Here is a 17661-nt window from a genome sequence, read left to right as displayed (position 1 = left end):
CACTGTAATTATACATGTGAATATAACATTTACTGAATTACGGAATTATTATGGAATCTGCATCTTCTCTACCCTTTACATTTCATGTGGGAAGCACAGATGCATGCAAACACCAGGCTAACAGCTGGTGCTCAGGCAGTTGTGAATAATCTGGCCATCACTTTGGGACTGTACGATAAATGCATGACCTTGATTTTTTTTCCCTCTTTTAACAAGATAATGACAAACTAATTGACAACACTACCAAAGTTACAAAGTCATCCAGGTATCACTGAGCAGGGTTTCCATAGCCTCCAGTTAGATGGGATACTTGCACAAACAGGCTGCACAAGCAGGTGGCTACATTTGGAAGCAGTGGATTAGCAACATTATCCCTTTTCATCAAAGATCCAAGATTTTAGACCATGATTATCCCACAGGAGCATATACTGCAGATATAGTGTGTATAGACACACATGATGAAAACCTCTATGTGGTTTCCAGACAAACTATTGACAGATGCTACAAAGTACTCCTGATAAGAGGGTTATTCAGCAGTTAAAAAAAAGCTGCAATCTTCAATGTCAAACTTTTTCAGTCACAACTTGCACAGGAAGGATGTGGATCATCAGACTGGACCACCTGCAGCCACCAAACTGTCTCCAGCTTGCGTTGACCAGTTGTGAGAGGAAAATACCGACACCTGGCCTTAGCTAGTGCCCTGTCAACTCCCACAGGCTCTCGTTCCCGCCGTTATGCTTTACTACCCCGCAGAGGGACACCAAGGACCCAGCAGGGCCCACGCCCAAGGCAGACACAACACCTCCCGCCGAGCTCCCTCACAACACAAAATGGCCCTCACGCTGCGAGCCCCGCCCCTCGCCTCGCCTGCGTCCACGCCCACTTCACGTCACTTTCTGCCACGAGGAGGGACGAGGAGAGAGCTCTTCACATGAGCTTTCCGCAGCGACCCGGAAGAGCTGCAGGCTCCACTCCTCCACCGCGCCTGTTTGGGCTGAGGCGTGCATCCGCCTTGTGGATTGGTTGTTGGCAGCGTCACTCTTAGCCTGCCCGCTCGCTGATTTGGCAGCGGGCTCGCGGAGGCTCGGAGGGGCGGGCTGAGGTGGTCGGTGTGCAGGAAGGCGCTATGGCGGCGGTGGCCCAGTGCGTGCGGGGCGCGCTGCGCCCGCGGTACCCGCTGCTGCGCTTCTCCCTGAGGTGAGGGTCGCGCCGCGCCGCGCCGCCTGGCCTGGCCTGGATCGGGCGCGTCGGGACGGGTCCGCACTCACCGCCTCGCCATCACCCAGCTGGGCCGGGCCGGGCCGGGCCAGGAGGAGCGCGGGGCCCAGCCCCGCCGCGCTGGGGTGCTTCACCCCTCGCGCCTCGGCTCTCCGGCTCTGCACTGGGGAGCCCCTTCCTACAACCGGGACGGGCTGTTGCCGGCCACCCTTCCCCGCCGACCTTTGCCATGTTGCCCCTTAGCCTACCCCGGGACCGTGACCCGGCCAGGCATTGCTGGGCCCTCCAGGCCCGGTCTTGAGACTGAATGTCTCCAGGCCTGAAGTCTTGATGTGGCGTGCGGGGACCCGAGGCCTTTTGTCACTGCGGCACTGATCCGCCCACCTCGTCTGTGAAGTGGTTTGCTCAGGTAGCTCAGCTAGTTCAGCCTAAGAAACATTAGGAAAGGATAAATAGCCATCTTCATGGAGACTGGCCCGTTCTTGACGGGATGTTTGCAATACAGCAGCAACAAAGAAAGTGCTTTTCCATTGCTCTCTACCAATCTGCAATAAACCACTGTGCTTGTTGGTGTGTCTGCTGGGAGACTGTTGCAAATTATTGCATCACGTAAACTAGATTTGCTTCCTGATAGAGTACTGTGCTGAAAACAAGCTCATATTCCCCTTAAAAGTGCTGTGACTTTATAAACTGAATGTAATAGACATTTATAAGTGGCTGCCCCGTGGTTATCTTTTCAGCAAAGTTATTTTTTGCAAGAGTTTAGATGGGCTGAGTTCAGTTACTTCTGACGAAAGGTTCTGCAAACAGTTTTCACAGACCTAGAACTGTTGTATTAATTTGTGCTTCAGTGTGAGAATTTTGTAGATGTTGATGTGTCAAATAAAGTGTCCACTATGTTCAGAAAAAGCTAATATTTTACAAAGTAAGCAACTGAGTAATATTGTCCACATGTTTTTGCTTTAGGACTTCTCTGCGATTGCTTTGTGTAGCAACACAACAGAAAAATACTGGCCAGAACTTGGAAGAGGACCAGAGTCAGAGCCAAAATGAGCAGAAGGTTGAACCCAGCTCTGCTGAAAAAATGTTAACTGAAGAAAAGGCCAAACTGGAAGAACAACTAAAAGAAGTTACTGTAAGTATCTTTTGGTCATCAGGTTGCATACCTTACCAAACACATACCTTACAAACCGCATGCCTAAGAGTGTTCATTACGGGTTCTTGGTGCACAATCTGGATATGGTTTTGTGACTGCTGTTTAGTTGTTGAATAAAAACCTGCAATTCCATAATTTCTTTAAACTTAAGAATAGATGTACTACAAGACCTGAGATGCATCTCTGGTCCAAAATTAAGATTTTTGGATAGTTTCATTCCAATTTCTGGATGGACTAGGACCTCTTCCAGCCTGAAAATTTGTTACTTAGTTTCACTGACTTCAGTTAATTTAGGTTTTGCTCAGTTAAGAAATTTTTGGAAGCCCACTGAAAGGTTTGAGTGTGTCTTTGATGTGATTGTGTATTTGTGTGCACTAAGAGCAGGCTTTCTGAAAACAGCTGCTGACTTTTCCAAAGGTCAGAGTTAATGATGCTTAGCTTTTATATAATAGTGTACTTACGACATGCTTAGGAAGTGGGAGTTTCAAACCTTCTCTGTTGGAGAGCCCTTCAAACACAAGGCTGAAGCGTCATGTTCCCTCTGTCTGGCCTAATGAATCTTGCATTCTCTTCCATGTGTGACTTCAGCGGAGGGTGAAGAAGCCAGTGGGAGGTGTGGATTAAACAAAGGTGTTGCTTTTCTGGATGAGTGCTTTATATAAAATGTCTGTCTAGAGTGTTTGAGGCTTTGAGAGGTAGCCCAGAACCTTCTAAAGAAGCAGCACCTATAGATATTAAGTGGATTGAGTTTCATTTCTGTTGCCCTTCCCAAAGCACTGAAGGACAAAACTGAGATGTCATTTAACATCTCTGTTGCCGACATTTGCTATTGGCTACCTAACATGGCTCTTCAGTCAACTTGTTCACTATTTTTATTCTGTTTCTTCACTAGCATGTGAGGTCAAGTGTATTGAGAGTGGAAGCCCAACATGGAGTTCTCGGTTAGGTGGTAAAACACTTGAAGTGACTAATTTTATTGAATTCCATTCTTATTACATCTGCTGCTAGATGGCCATCTTGCCAGGAACAGACCAAAATACAGACTGAACAACAGAGGATTTAGTTAGACTTCATAGTTTGTAAAGTTTGAAAAAACTAGAGGACGCTCTGTGGTATGTATGGAGAGGGAAGAGATGGTTTGAAAGTCATGACTGGGTTGAATCTCGTTTGCCATTGTGTCAAAATACCTTACGATTGCTGAGGTTTTCTGTGAACACACACGAAAAAAAGCAGAAATCTTTGATTTGTAAAACTTATATATCCGTAGAGTTAAAAATTTCTTCCAGCCAATCTGTGGACAAATACTGAGAGTCTGGAAACCCATGTTATTTCCTTTCCTTCACTTCTGTCTGCACTGAAGTGAAGTAAACATCTGCCTTGATAGGAAGGATGCCATGATAATTGGCATGTCGTTTTCAGATTACTCTTTAGATGGTGGATTTAGGCCATGTAACTTTTATGTTTAAAATGTTGTTTTGTACTGAATATGCGGTTTGAATTATTGTCAACTAACCAACCACCATGAATGAAATCTCTTCTGTTACTGGTTTTTCTTCTTTAGGACAAGTACAAGCGTGCCTTGGCAGATGCAGAAAACGTGAGGCAAAGAAGCCAGAAACTGGTAGAGGAGGCAAAGTTATATGGTCAGTGGAGGCTCTTTTTGCATATACTCATAAGACTCAAGAATACTAGCATGAAGTGCAAAGCCTGGAAAATTGAGCTGAGTGGCCCACAGCTTTGACAAGTTGTACCTTCCGGTGATTCTGACTGCTTGGTTAGAAAAATGTATTTGAGGCAGAGAGGTCTGACCGGTTGCTCACTTTCCATCAGAATTGTTACCATCTCACTAGACAAGGGCAAGACTTAAACTGCTGAAGGTCAACAACTTGAAATTTTCTTTAGATTTGGTGTCTGATTTTCTACAATACATACTGCACTAGTGGATTTTTCAATAAGGCTTGCAACCTGAAGTTTGCCTTTTTCACACACTTTGGTCTCAAAATTGACTGCAGAAAACTGAACCAAGAGCATGGAATACCAGCTTTCCTTCTGGTTTGATTTTTTTTTTTTTTGTTCTTGTTGTTTGTTTTGGGTTTGAGTTTTTTGGGGTGGCTTTTTTTTTTCCTTTTATATTTGTATAACCTTTCTGTTCTGTTGAAGGCCATAGAAGTAATAAATTTACATGGATGGACTGTTTTCAGTGGTAGGAATGTACAGTCACAGTCTACAAGGAGTCCTAGAAACACATCTTTCTTCAAGAGCCAGACTACTGACATCTGATTTAGCTTTTTGACAGTTCAAACACAAATTGGTAAAACAAAAATGGTATGCAGATACTGCAGCAGAAGAGTGCTATATTATCTTAGTGTTTGACTGTCACTCTGGCTTGAAAAATTAGTTGCCCTTTTTTGACACAAACTATGTACAGCTGTGTAGTTTAATTCTGAATACAGAAATTTTAGTTTCAAATACAGGGTCTGCAGTTAATGTGAAAAAGCATTTCTCTGTTACATAGTCTTTTTGTACAGTTTTCATGGATGTTTGAATGCTTCATCCTGAAGTTGATTTTCAGTAAGTATTATTTCAGCCTGAGCTCAGAAATAAATAAATATTATATTCAAATAAATATTCAAATACAATTTCTTATGAAAACTAAATTACAGGTAAGCTACATGGTTGTAAGTTTTATCATTCATATATGACTGCTTTTTCTGTTGAAGGAAGAAAAACTCATTTCTGAGACTTGAATAAATTCACAGAGATGAAGTCACAGATAACTGCAGGGATAACTTCTGGAAAAAAAAAAAAAACAAACCACAAGAAGCCACCTTCTGAAGAGTTTGGTTATTTGGTTTGACCCAGATCACCAGACAACTGGTTAATCTATATTTGGGACACTTCCACCCTAACCACAGTTTTAGTTTTAATTTAAAACCTTGATTCATTTTTCCAGATTTTTGGAACTACTTGGACACTCTTAGTTACTGTTATATAAAGAGCTCAAGTCTCTATGGAGTTGTGCAGTTGTGACTCTTTCCTGAGATGATCCCTATAGATCCTGCAAGGTGCTTCCATAGTTCTTTTTGTTTAAACCAAAGACTTGTTTTCTGGTAATGCTCATATCGCTTCTTGGTAAAGAAAAAAGACATCTAAAATGTGAGCTAGAATAAAAAGGCTGTCTGTTGCCAAAAAAAACCCCAAAAAACACAGCTGCCAAAATGCAGTGCAGTTTATCATTGGCTTACCTCTACTGAATCGTTTTAATTTTTCATGATTTCTAGAGATAGTTTGCCTCAAGTGAGAGTAGTCCAGATTCTTTTAGCGTGAGCCAGATAACACCTCCAGGACATGGACTGTTGTTAGCTTGGGAATTGCTCAGCCTTTACAAGGCGCAGCTTCTGACTCTATAAAAGTGGTTTGTAGTGGGAGGGAGAGGTGTGAGTTCTTTTCCTTCAAGGAAGAATCCCTGTTCATCTCTTAGACTCTGTATTGGTCTGACTACATGCTTTTTCTTCTGCAAGTATTTTAGCACATCAGATTAAAGGGTAGGAATTCCCAGGATGAGAGAGAGACATGAGGACATTACATTAAGCCATCTGAAGGTTTTGGTAACTTCACTGAGAATTTTAACTGTTAATGTCAGGTCATCAGCATAGCTTTAGCTCTTTTAAGTTGGAATACATTTTTTCAAAAGAACAAGAGGAGGTGGTATGGATTTCAAGTTCTGTATCATCAAGTAAAATTGGGAAGAACATTGTACCCCAGAGGTTTACAGTATCACATTATCTTGTTAAAAATCTAAAAGAGTACAGATTATTGCTGTAGGTTTTGGTTTTTGTTGTTTTGGTGGTTGTTTTTTTAAACACTTGTTTCCCTCAGTGGAGTAATCCCAGTCCCTTCTGTTTTATTTCTTTTTAGGGATTCAGAGCTTCTGTAAGGACTTACTAGAAGTCGCAGACATTTTGGAGAAAGCAACACAAAGTGTTCCAAAGGAAGAAATTAAGGATGAAAATCCTCACCTGAAGAGCTTATATGAAGGTCTTGTTATGACAGAAGTACAGATTCAGAAAGTGTTTAAAAAACATGGCCTGCTCAGACTGAATCCTGTCGGAGCCAAGTTCGATCCCTATGAACACGAAGCGTTGTTCCATGCTCCCATGGAAGGGAAGGAGCCTGGCACTATTGCATTAGTATCCAAGATTGGCTATAAGCTGCATGGGCGTACGCTGCGGCCTGCCTTGGTGGGTGTTGTGAAAGACGCTTAGCTGCTTAATCTGAGAATTTAAAATGCCATACAACTATTAAACAGCTGGATGGTTTTTCTCTTACACCATGCTTTCCTCATTTCCTCTGCCCCCTGAGAGGTTTAAATGAATTGGTTAAGGTCTCCCAGTGAAAAGGAAGCAACTGATGAAATTCTCCTGTGTAGTGGCCTTCAGCATCACTGTTCTGTAAGCTCTCTTAAGTGTGAAATACAAGAGTCATTAAGCCCTCTAATGCTTCCGATTAGATAGATAACATTTTTTTACAACTATTGCTCACAAAGGTAAGTTAAATTGAAAGCAACAGAATTTTGCAATCTCACATTTACCACTGTATGTAGATTGAAAATCCAAATAGCAGTTCAGACACTTCCTTTTATTTTGTAGAATCTACCATTGCAGAAGTGGGTGAAGTAGTACAAAGAACCCGTTTTCTGCAAGTGTCCATCAGCTTTTTCACACTGATGCCATAAATGCCCTTTTTTGCCTATTCAGAAATTCTCTCAACAACTGTAATTGAAACCTTTGTGATTTCTGACCTGTAAATAAAAGGCAATGGAGAGTAGACATCTTTTGTAATTGTTCAGCCCTTTTTGTTCTGTAGTAACATTGACTCAAGGAAACCATCTAATACTTGTATGGCATTGAAGAACCAATAGAATTTATCCTACCTCTGGATTTTTAATTTAATATTGTATAAATTGGTTTAAACAATTTTGATAGTCTTGTAACTTGCAGGCTTTACAATCAGTTTGTTATGCAAACTGTAGTTACAACCTTGCTGAAAGCCAGGATACCCAAAGCAGCAAGTAGCTGAGAGTTTGGTATATACTGTCTTTTAGAGTTACATAAATAATTGCATGTAAGTGAGTGGCTCAAACAAAAATGTGAACTTACTTAGTTTCATCTTCATTTCTTCCACTTGGATCTTAAGTTGCAACAGAACTTTTCCCATATGCAGCTCTTGCTATGTCTTAACTCCATCTGCTGCTCCCAATCCTGCAGAATCAGGCTAAAATACAGTATGTGATTAACTGAATGCTTTGTCCTGCATTTGTCTGGTCACCTGGATAGGAGTGGATGGAACTTGGCAAATTACACAACTGACAAAGCATCTGTCGTCTTGTATCCTCAAAGCCTGTACATTAAACACACAGGAAAAACTTCAAACTTAGGCATGTTATTAGGACCTGGTAAACAGTAAGTACTTCTGAGTTTGAGTTTTTCACCCTTGTTTCTGGTTGTCTTGGATTAAGGAGCTTCTTACCTTAAGGTCAAGTATATTTTTTTTTTTTTAATTCAGATGCAGAGTTGCCCCTGGCTTACTGAATGCTAGACCTACTCATGGTGAGAAGTGATTACTTGTTCTTTAAGACTTCTTTTCTCCAGTGCTGGGAATCAGACAGTTAACTAGGAGCAACCTAAGTGCATACTGCTGTTTGGGGATTAGTCATGTTTAAGGATTCATTCATTCATTCTTTCTCAACTCTAAGAAAAAAAAAAATCAATCCTTTGGGCAGGGGAGGGAGAAGAATTTTTAGTGTGTGTAGAAGGCAACAACAGTGTTAATTTTTTTTTAAACTGATCAAGTACAGGGATCAAAATGCAAAGATTGAGTATAAAACTAGAGGGAGAAAGAAAGGGGGAGGAGGATTCCACATACTGTAGTTGAATTTGGAAGTAACTTCCATCTAGGTTAGAGCACACAGTAGCTGTGTGAAGTAGGATTGAAGAAATGGTTTTGTTGCACTTTGAGTGGAACCCTTGCTCCACTGACAAGCCATAAAGGGACCAGGATCAATTTAGATACCTTTTAAGAACTGTCATGTGTTGTTCTGTCCCCTCCCAGCCCCTCTGGATCTAAACTAAATCAAAGAACAGCTTCATTAGCATAGAAGTTTTTCCAGTAGGGCAATTAAAACAAAGGGACAGCTTCTTTCCTAGCAGATTAAGATTTTGTTAATGAGCTTCCCACCATTTCACACAAAATGTCTTGTTTTGGATTACATGTCTTCACTCAGGGTGTTCTTAAACACAAGTTACTGTTAAATGTTCAGCACAAGACTCAGACTAGTATCTGTAAAGCTGATAACTGAGTTTCTCAGTGGTTCCTTTTCTTTGGCCTGCCCTTGCAGAGAGGCTTTCAGCACAGAGAGCTTCAGTCTTTACTGAGCTCAAACTGCCTATGCAGTCTGCCATACAACAGTAAAAATCACTGAAGAGATCAAAGAACAGTGATGTAAAATAGATCTTAAAGATCTTAAAAGATCTTTAAGCATAAGAGCAGCCAAAGCTACCACCAGTACCTCCAGTTTAGCTATTTCATAAAGACTACTTCTCCCCCATCATCATTTAGCTAAAATGCATCTCCATTTGTTATTGCAAAGACTTAAGCCATTTTCTGCATTATGCAAGCTACATTACCATTAAATCAATAGTGGAAAGAAACTTTAGTACAAGTTTATTTACCAATATACAATGCAAAAACCTAGTAAAATGCTGGGTGTGCACAACATCAGTTAGGTTTTACATGATTTCAGCACAGGCATTTGTGTGTCTGGCACAGCTGTACCAGTACACTATTCAAATGAGTGCAACATTCCCTTTAAGGAAGAAGCTGATGAGCTGACATGCTCATCAGGTACCTTCCTTCACAGTATTTAATCTGTCATCACTGAAGAGCAACTGGAGCACATGCAAAAACATTTTGCAAGACGAGATAGTAAACCAAAAGGTTAATGAAGTCCATTACAGTGGCAAAGAAATTTGATGCAGCACAAGAGAATAATGGCAGAGTGCTTAGTTTGTGATTTACAAGGCAGTTTATGGTCAAAGACTTGTGCAAACCTACTAGTGCTCTTAATGCTCGCTGGGACTGCAGCAGAACATAGGGCAGGAGGGTCTGTGTCCAGAATACTATGTGTCCAAAAACACACCCTTCTGCACTGGGTAGTACATACAGAATGGAGATTAATGCTCCCTTGTTACCTAGTGAGCAAAGATTACTGTAAAACATCACTGGCACTGGACTGATTGAAGTAAACATACAGCATTAAAACAGACTTATTGCTGCCTCTATCAGTAGCAGAAGATCAGTATTTTGAACAGATTATGGAGTGTCACTTTTTCATAGGCTTACATCAATGCTTTTAGGACAGATACTATCATTAGTAATATTTTTAATTAGAAGAGTCAAGAGCATTAAGCATATAAAACACCTTTTCATTAGCAACATGAAGGCTAGGTTATTTGTACAGTACAGGAAGCACTTCCAGATCAACACAAGATACAAGTTAAAGAGCTCTTCGCCATGTTTTTCTCAGCCTCTTCACCACAGAAGACAAGCAGCATAGCTCTAGTAACTTGCTGGATTAACATAACTGCATCTCAACTTAAAAAACAAACAAAAAACAGCAGCTCATAACAAAAAAATGCTTAGACTAAATCAGTTCCATGTGAAAATATGGAACAGCAGCATCCTCTAGTGCAAGTCACCTTTAAAATTAAAAGCAGAGCTGACAATGAGACATTGCTTTTAGGGGAAGCCCTTTCCAAGGGACCAATATTTGCAAAAGCAAACATTCACCACCTTGAATTTGCTTGCAAGTATAAAATAAATATTGATATCCATATTTCATACATTAAAAATACTTTATTTTACATTCATTTTGATGTTCAATAAGTTACGTCTAGCACCAAAGAAACATTTTGGAGGGGCTGAGGAATTAAGAAACTACAAAGTGTAAATGCAGAATTCATTTCAACATTTAAATGACTCATTGGTGCCTAGATTTTTTTTTTAAGTTATTGTTCAGATGGGCTTTAGACTATTGCTTCAGTTAGACTTAGATGTGCCAAAACAGTGTAGAAATACAAAAATCACAGATTGGAGAAAACAACCAAAAAAACCCAATTATTTTAAACTCTCAGCTACATGCAGAGTTGAGGCTCCAGAACACTATCAGTAATGGTGTGGTATGGCAGTTAAGTAACAAGGTACAGGACGAACCAAATTGCGTAACTAGAATAGTAGAAAGAAAGGCTGAGCTTCCTTTCCACAGGAGTAGGACAGAGAAAATAACCAAGGGTTTATACCTTATGAACTTGTGTGCTGTTTGTACATGCATGTAGGGTGGAAGTGGTTCTTAAAGCTGCTCAGCACATTGCAGTTAGTTCCGCTGCTGCCAAAGAGAGACAGTTTTGTCTCAAGTATTCCACAACAAGCCACTTACAGGTAAGCCAAACAAAGCATTACATCCGAGAGGACATAGCCCTTACCTTTTTTGAAGGGACATAACATCACAAGCTCAAAAGAAAAAGGCACTAGAGTTTTGGTTTTTTCTTCCTTAGAAATGCTGGCTTTGTAATTGTACCCCTTTTAGTCTAAACTGACTGGTAACGCTATTTTGGTAATGCTGGATATAACAACTAAAACCCAGTTTTGATCAGCGTATCTCTGCCAAGTTGCAGAATTAATACTGTTTTAAGATTTTGTGGTATCCTCACTGAGTACAGCCCAAAGCATCAAACCAAGATGACATTTCCAGTGCTTCCACTTGTTCTGGAGCCAGTCAAGTTCCATGTTTTGGCACACCTGCTCTCCACAAGGCCTGCCCAACTGGCCACAGTCACAGCTTCCTCCTCTGGACATGACCCATAGAGAGGCTTAGGCCCAAGTAACACTGTGCCATCTTCCACATGGCAGCCACCTTTTTTTTTTTTTTATTAATTCGGTTAAATACCAGCATGGGAATTTAAGGATGAAATGAGCATAAAAATCCCTGTCTAGTCCTCCTTCAACATCTTCCCCTTCGTTGGTAGATCTTACTAAAACAGTACTGTGGATCTGGCATTTCTGTTACATGCTGTATTGCATCGCCAGCTGGTGCCTGTCACAAGCACCCACTTCAGACTGTAGTCATCAGAGTTGTGACGAGTTACCTTTCAAGGTGCACTGTTCTCACTGCACTGTTCTCACTGCAGCAGGCTGCATTCACAGTTCTACCACGTCAGTAATTTCAACTTCAACGTGTTTAGTCCAGTACGTTTCAAGGTATGTGCAATTAGAACCCTGTAATGGCTTGATTTACAGCTCTGTACTTCAGGAGCACATTTTGACCTAATCTGTATCACTTCTCATATTTGTTTTTAAAAACCAAACAAACAAAACCCACAAAACACTCAGTGGTCACTCTCTAAGAATCTCACTCTTTCCCTGTCCTTCCCAATTAAATTCAGGAGGAGGCAGCTACACCTCCTCAGCCCATGCAAGCTCAGAAGTTACAGATACTGAAGGAGGAGGAGTAGGCTCCCCCAACAAGAAGAAAAGGCAATTTTGCTGCCTGAGGTTCCCAACTGCTGCACGACAACTCGCTGCCTATTTTCCCAAGCCCCATTTCCAGCCCAAATCAGCCACTTCACAGTAAGTGCTGACCCCTCCTCCGAAACAGAGCACCACAGCTGCCATGTACTCCTGCACCTTTGCTACTAATTGTTAAAACTGAAGCTTCAGTGGGGTCTGTTTCAGCAAAAACTCAAGTCAAAGCTACCTCTGGATCAGCTGGGTGTGAAGGCAGCTCTTCAAGAACCCTTTCCACAGCACAAGTACTTGAAGGCATCTCACCTACCGCATTTCTTTCCTTCCACTCCCTGCTGTGGCTCATCCTGGCTGTATTATCGACAGAAACTCTCACCCCGCTGTCCCAGCACCTTGGCTGTATTTACTAAGGAGAATGTTCTGAAAGCTTAGCAATGGTCACAAAAAGCCCCGCTCACCCTGCTCCTGAGCTCAGGACTTCTTTAAGCTTCACTTTGCTGCTAGCGTTACGCCAAAAAAACAAAACAAAGGGAGAAGAAAGTTTCCAGCAAATTCAACTATCTTCCCACCTTCAGAGAAAAGCAAGGATTACACTGATACTCATTTGTCCAATAGTAAGAAGTAAATTACTCTGGGACTACTGGACTTGAGTAAGTTCACATGAAAGAAATCTGTTCTAATAATGTACCAAAAAGCAGTGAAATCCTATGTAGAAGTTTCACAATTAAGTATTTTCCATGATCCAAAGCAAAAGTCCATTTGAACCGTGGATCATGAATACTGTGGGGGTTTATGTATTTGCCTTTTTTTTTTTTTTTTTTTTTAAGTGACATAATTTCTGTATCTTTGGGGAGGGAAGGAAAAAGTAACAGAGTCCTTGAGGCTATAACGGGCCTCTGCTGTGTTTTTTCAGATCAGCTGAGTTTCATGAAGCATCCCTGGATATCCAACCACTTTCTGTTAGAAAGTTTAAAATCCTTTTCTTCAGTACCTTATCTAAGTAACTGGGAAGGCGACTCTTTGAAGGAATTCCTTGTCTTTTTTGGAGATGGTCTTTAATGATTATAGTTTTTACAGTCACATAACGTGCAGGACTCAAATTTAGAGAGCTGCAGAGCACCTTTTCCCTGTCTGATAAGAGTTCAAAGCCAGGCAGGTTTTCAATGGCAGCAAATTCACCTTCTTTACCATCTTCCTTCCCTCTCTTGGAACTAGCTATGTTTTTGTTCTCCTTCCTCTTTTCCCGTTTATGCCTGGCTGCCTCGTATTCTGCCGACTCTTCCATTTTGGTGATTCCATTTCGACGATACCGCTGCAGCTCCCGAATCTTTGCTCGAAGTATCCTCTCCTTGTGCATGTTCTCAAAGAAGTCTTCAAACTCCTTACAGGACATGAACTGGTACAGAGGCCTCAGTTTCAGCCTCAGCTCCTTCTCTTCTTTCGTGATCTTTCGTTTGGGAGCTTTCTCCTTGTCCTTTTTATCCTTCCCCAGAAAGGCCGGTACCAAGTTATAGTCTCGTGCAATGTTCTTCCGCCGTTGCCTCTCCTTGAGCTTCCTTACGTACATGTCTACGTGAGCTCTTTTTAACTCTATTTCCACATCATCATCGTCATAGTTCACCGAAAGGCCACTGATCAGAGTCTCCGCATCCTGATCATATTCAATCTCGTAGTCATCCCGAAGCGGCATGTATCCCAACTGCTGCTGTTCAGCCACCGATATATCCAATGGCGGGAGTGGTGTGGTCAAGCTAGGAGAGAGCGGGCCACCGCTGGGACATGTGTGATCTGTTACTCTGTTCGGAATAGTGTCAGGGATGCAAGCCTTTCCCAGGTTGCCATGGATATACATGCTCACGTAGTGTTCCATCACCTCCTGAGGTGTTCGGGATGCTCCCACGTGAGCAGCCATGTCCTCCTAAATGGAAAATAAGGAGGAGTGATAAAATGATCCCATTACATCTCCAGAATAACGTGCACTCGGCTAAGATCATGACTTCTTCCCTGCTCCTCAAAAGCTAACTCACTATACCTAAACTTTTCTAGCAACACTGAAATTAGCCACGTTTCCATTGGATCTGCATTTTTAGGTCCAGGTATGTATTTACAAGTGCCCAGGAGCACATAAGCCATGAAAACGGCACCAGAAATACCACTAAGGCAAGCTGCATCAGATCCTCTATGTACAGGAACACCATCGTGACACTGGATCCGCATGGTGATTCCTGAGCATCCATCGCTCTCACAAAAAGTCACCCTACCATCACTAGGAAGCTTTCTAAGTCCCAAGCCAGCACTGAGATAACTACATCGTTTAGATTTTGCTCATTTATATTGCACTGATTAAGTACTTTTAGAGCAATATAGAAATAAAGATAATATTTACTCTTTTTCTAATTATTTAAGAACTAAAACAAGCTAAAATGACCATAAACTTGAAGACTGTGAAAAAGTCTTCCCGTTTAACAAAGCAAAATGTAATCAAGTAATGAATAATGAATGAAACGATGATGCTTTTTACAGCTACTTTTTAGAAACGAGCCTGACTGTATATCAGCACAGAAGGCAAGCAGCAAGCTGACAGCTGTAACATACTGAAGGAAAAGCCAGAACACCAAGATGAGCCAGGAATGAGGTCTGTAACACAGACAGACTGGAGGGAAGGCAAATACTGGAACTCGAGGTAGTGACAGGTCCGAGAAGCCCGAGTGCTCCTTCCACCAGCAGTTCTCCTGCAGGCGGCCCAGATAAGGCCGAAGAGCCAGCACCCCGGCACAGAACCACCTGCACCCACAGAGCGTCCGCTGTCTCCGCGGAGAGGGGCACCACACCGGGGCTCCGGCCAGGACCCGCTGCTGCCAGGCCTGCGGGCCCACTGGCTCCCCTCGGCCCGGCCAGCGGCGGCCTGTTGCCCCACACACCCGCTTGCCCCGCCGGGCGCTGCTCCCTCGCTGTCAGGCGCGACGCGGACCCCGCCACCGGCAGCCCGCCCCGCCGCCCGCGACCCTTACCCAGTTGCCGAAGCCGAACTGTTCGATGGCGTCCAGCAGCAGCTGCTCCTCCCGGCTGCTCCAGCCGCCCTCGGCCTCGGCGCCCCAGAGGGTGAACCGGCCGCCGTCGACGAGCTGGTAGCCGTGCCATCGGCGGTGCGGGCCGATCTCAGCCCCCGCCGAGAAGCAGTCGGGACAGAGCTCGATGTCGGCGCACTCAGTGCAGCGGAAGCGCAGGGAGCTCACCTCGGCCAGGCAGTACACGCAGTACTTCTTCCCCAGTTCCGCCATCTTACCCCGCCCGCCGACAGGCCGCGCGCACGCGCCGACACGCCCCCGCACCGGCATCGCCAATGGCAGCGCGCCCGGAGGGCGGAGCCCCACGACGGACAGCCAATGGGCGTGGAGGGCTTGGCCCTCTTCTCGTACCCTCGGCCAATGGGACCAAAGAGCCTGGGCGCGGGGGCTACTAAAAGGAACGTGCGCCTAGGATTGGCCGAGCGGGATCCGTCTTCCTTTCCCATGGCCAATCGGAGAGGCGACCCCGAGCGACCCCACCGCTGAGTGGTAGTCTGAGGCAAGGGGGCGAGGCCGAGCCGGCGCCACGGGGAGAGGGGCGGGGTGGGGCCGCCCACCGGCCGGCGGAGCCGAGTCCCGTTGCCCGGGCAACGGGGGAAGCGGGGAGCAGCCCGGCCATGGCGGCGGCGGAGGGCGGGCCGGAGCTAGGGCGCCCCAAGGAGCCGGCGGGACGGGGGCAGCTGAGCCCGGGTGTCCCAGCGGAGCCGCCGGGGCCCGAGGTGCTAGACGGGCCCGGGGAGCCCGCGGAACAGAGGCCGGAGGCGCGGGCGGGGCCCAGGCCTGAGGATCCGCCGGGCCCGGAGGAGCCGCAGCCCTACGAGCCAGAGGAGCTGGGGCTGGAGGCGACGGAGCCGCAGGGGCCCGAAGGACCGTCGGAGCCGGAGGGCACGGCGGGACCACCGGAGCCGGGGCCCTCGGCGGCCGCGCCAGCAGCTGGCGGCTCCGGGGAGGAGGAGGCGAGCGGCACGGCCGGTGCGGCGGGCGGGGCGCCCGAGGAACGGGACGTCGCGGAGGAGGGCGAGGAGGAGCGGCGGGAGCGGGCGGCGCTGCTAGAGCAGCACGGCGGGCTGGCAGGCGAGCGGGAGCGGCTGCGGCAGGCCAGCACCCGCCTGCAGCTGCGGCTGGGCCAGCTGCTGCGGCTGCGGCGGGGCGAGGGGCGGCGGCGGGCGGAGCAGTGGGCGGGCGGGCCGCAGCTGTACGGCCAGCGCCTGCTGCGGCTGCGGGAGCTGCGGAAGCAGCAGGAGCGGGAGGCCGCGGCCTGCCAGGAGCGGGTGGCGGCCCGGCGGCGGGCCGGCGAGGAGCGGCAGGCCCGGGCCGAGGCCGAGTGGGCCGCCTTCCAGGCCCGCAAGAAGGCGATGGCCGTCTTCAGCCTCGGCCGGCGGCTGGGCGGCAGGGAGGCGGCGGCGAAGGCAGTGGACCGCATCCAGGCTGGGGAGCGGTTGAAAGAAGACCAAGTGCGCGAGGTGAGGCTGCAGCCCTGCCGCTCTCCTGTCAAAGGGATTTCCGAAGGGGGCCAGCGTTTTCCTCTTCTCACAGGAAGGGCACTTTCTTCCCCTAATATGTACTGCTCGGTATCAAACAGAAGACGTACGATAGTCTTTCCCCCCTAAAGCTTTATTATCACCCTGACTTATTTTAAAGGGAAGTGCTTCTTCCCTGGCAAGGCAAGGAGTAAAGAGAGTCATTCTCCTTTTATTTCTACTCCCCTAGGCCCGTGTGGAGAACCTCAAGCTGAAGCATGAAATCCAAAACCTTGAAACCATCTTGAAAGCTCAGGGAGAACAGGCAGAGGGCCAACGCTTTATGGACTTTGAGCACATGAAGAAAGAGAATCAGAAACACAGCGAAAAGATTGACCACCTCAGTGATGAAATCCTGAAGCTCAAAAAGAAGGTATCAAACACACTACATATTCTCAGCCAGTTCAGGGAAAAACTACAGTTTGTGGAAGCCGAAAATCAAGGCAGAAAGGCTGAACTGATGGGCATTGAGGCAGTCTTGTCACAGAAGAGAGACATTCTGACCAAAGCGAAACAGGCCAGAGACAGACTGCGGAGAAACAATTTGAAATTGCAGCAGCAATGTGGGTTGCTCGGAAATGAGATACTACTTCAGGACTTTGAGGAAAAGGTAGATAGTGTAGAGCTGCTAAGTCGGCGATTGGAAACACTGAAATGTCACCATGCTGGTCTGGTCCTTACTTGTAGGGGAATTCAGAAAAAAATCAAGGAAGCCAATTCCTCTTTCCTTGCTGAAGATGACAGAAGAAAAAGTGGCATGGAAAAGAAATAAACAAAGAAGTTTTCCATAATTCTAATTTTTAACATGCTGCTTTTTGGTAAGTCTTGGGGAATACATTACGCAGGTACTCCTGAAAAAGCCTTTTCTAAGTGACATGTCAGTATTATGCATTCAGTGAAGAGATTGCAGTAGTTACTCATTTTGAATAAAACCATATACATGTGCCTATCTGAAACAAAAAAAAAAGGCACAGTCAAAACCCTACACTTCTGGAAAACCATCTTAGCACTCAGTCCTTTAAGGCCACAGCAACGCTGTTTCAGCAGAGCACTCACCATACCCTAACTTAAATCCTGATCCTGCCATCCTCTGTATGGATTTTGTAAATCAGTATCAACT

The 17661-nt window shown here is 45.2% G+C and overlaps 3 protein-coding genes across 3 annotated transcripts; 2 read left to right on the top strand and 1 right to left on the bottom strand.

The window, feature by feature from the left end:
- Positions 1-1126: 1126 nt before the first annotated feature.
- On the top strand, positions 1127-6639 carry GRPEL1 (GrpE like 1, mitochondrial; the record flags this gene model as incomplete). The annotated part of the gene is made up of 4 exons (XM_081999619.1): positions 1127-1197; positions 2185-2353; positions 3936-4017; positions 6293-6639. The coding sequence occupies 4 exons, from the start codon at positions 1127-1129 to the stop codon at positions 6637-6639; spliced, it is 669 nt and encodes a 222-aa protein (XP_081855745.1).
- Positions 6640-12524: 5885 nt separating this feature from the next.
- TADA2B (transcriptional adaptor 2B) lies at positions 12525-15249 on the bottom strand. Its single transcript, XM_081998866.1, has 2 exons — positions 14965-15249; positions 12525-13871 (listed from the first exon to the last, which is right to left on the bottom strand). The coding sequence occupies exons 1-2, from the start codon at positions 15232-15234 to the stop codon at positions 12879-12881; spliced, it is 1263 nt and encodes a 420-aa protein (XP_081854992.1). The 5' UTR covers positions 15235-15249; the 3' UTR covers positions 12525-12878.
- Positions 15250-15638: 389 nt separating this feature from the next.
- Positions 15639-17313, top strand: CFAP184 (cilia and flagella associated protein 184; the record flags this gene model as incomplete). Its single annotated transcript, XM_081999591.1, has 2 exons — positions 15639-16484; positions 16732-17313. 2 exons carry the CDS (start codon positions 15639-15641, stop codon positions 17311-17313), a joined length of 1428 nt encoding a protein of 475 aa, XP_081855717.1.
- Positions 17314-17661: the final 348 nt, after the last annotated feature.

This window comes from Phaethon aethereus, assembly GCF_964289735.1.
Source record: "Phaethon aethereus genome assembly, chromosome: 4".
Taxonomy (NCBI): Eukaryota; Metazoa; Chordata; class Aves; order Phaethontiformes; family Phaethontidae; genus Phaethon; species Phaethon aethereus.
This window is presented reverse-complemented; position numbering and strand designations above follow the sequence as displayed.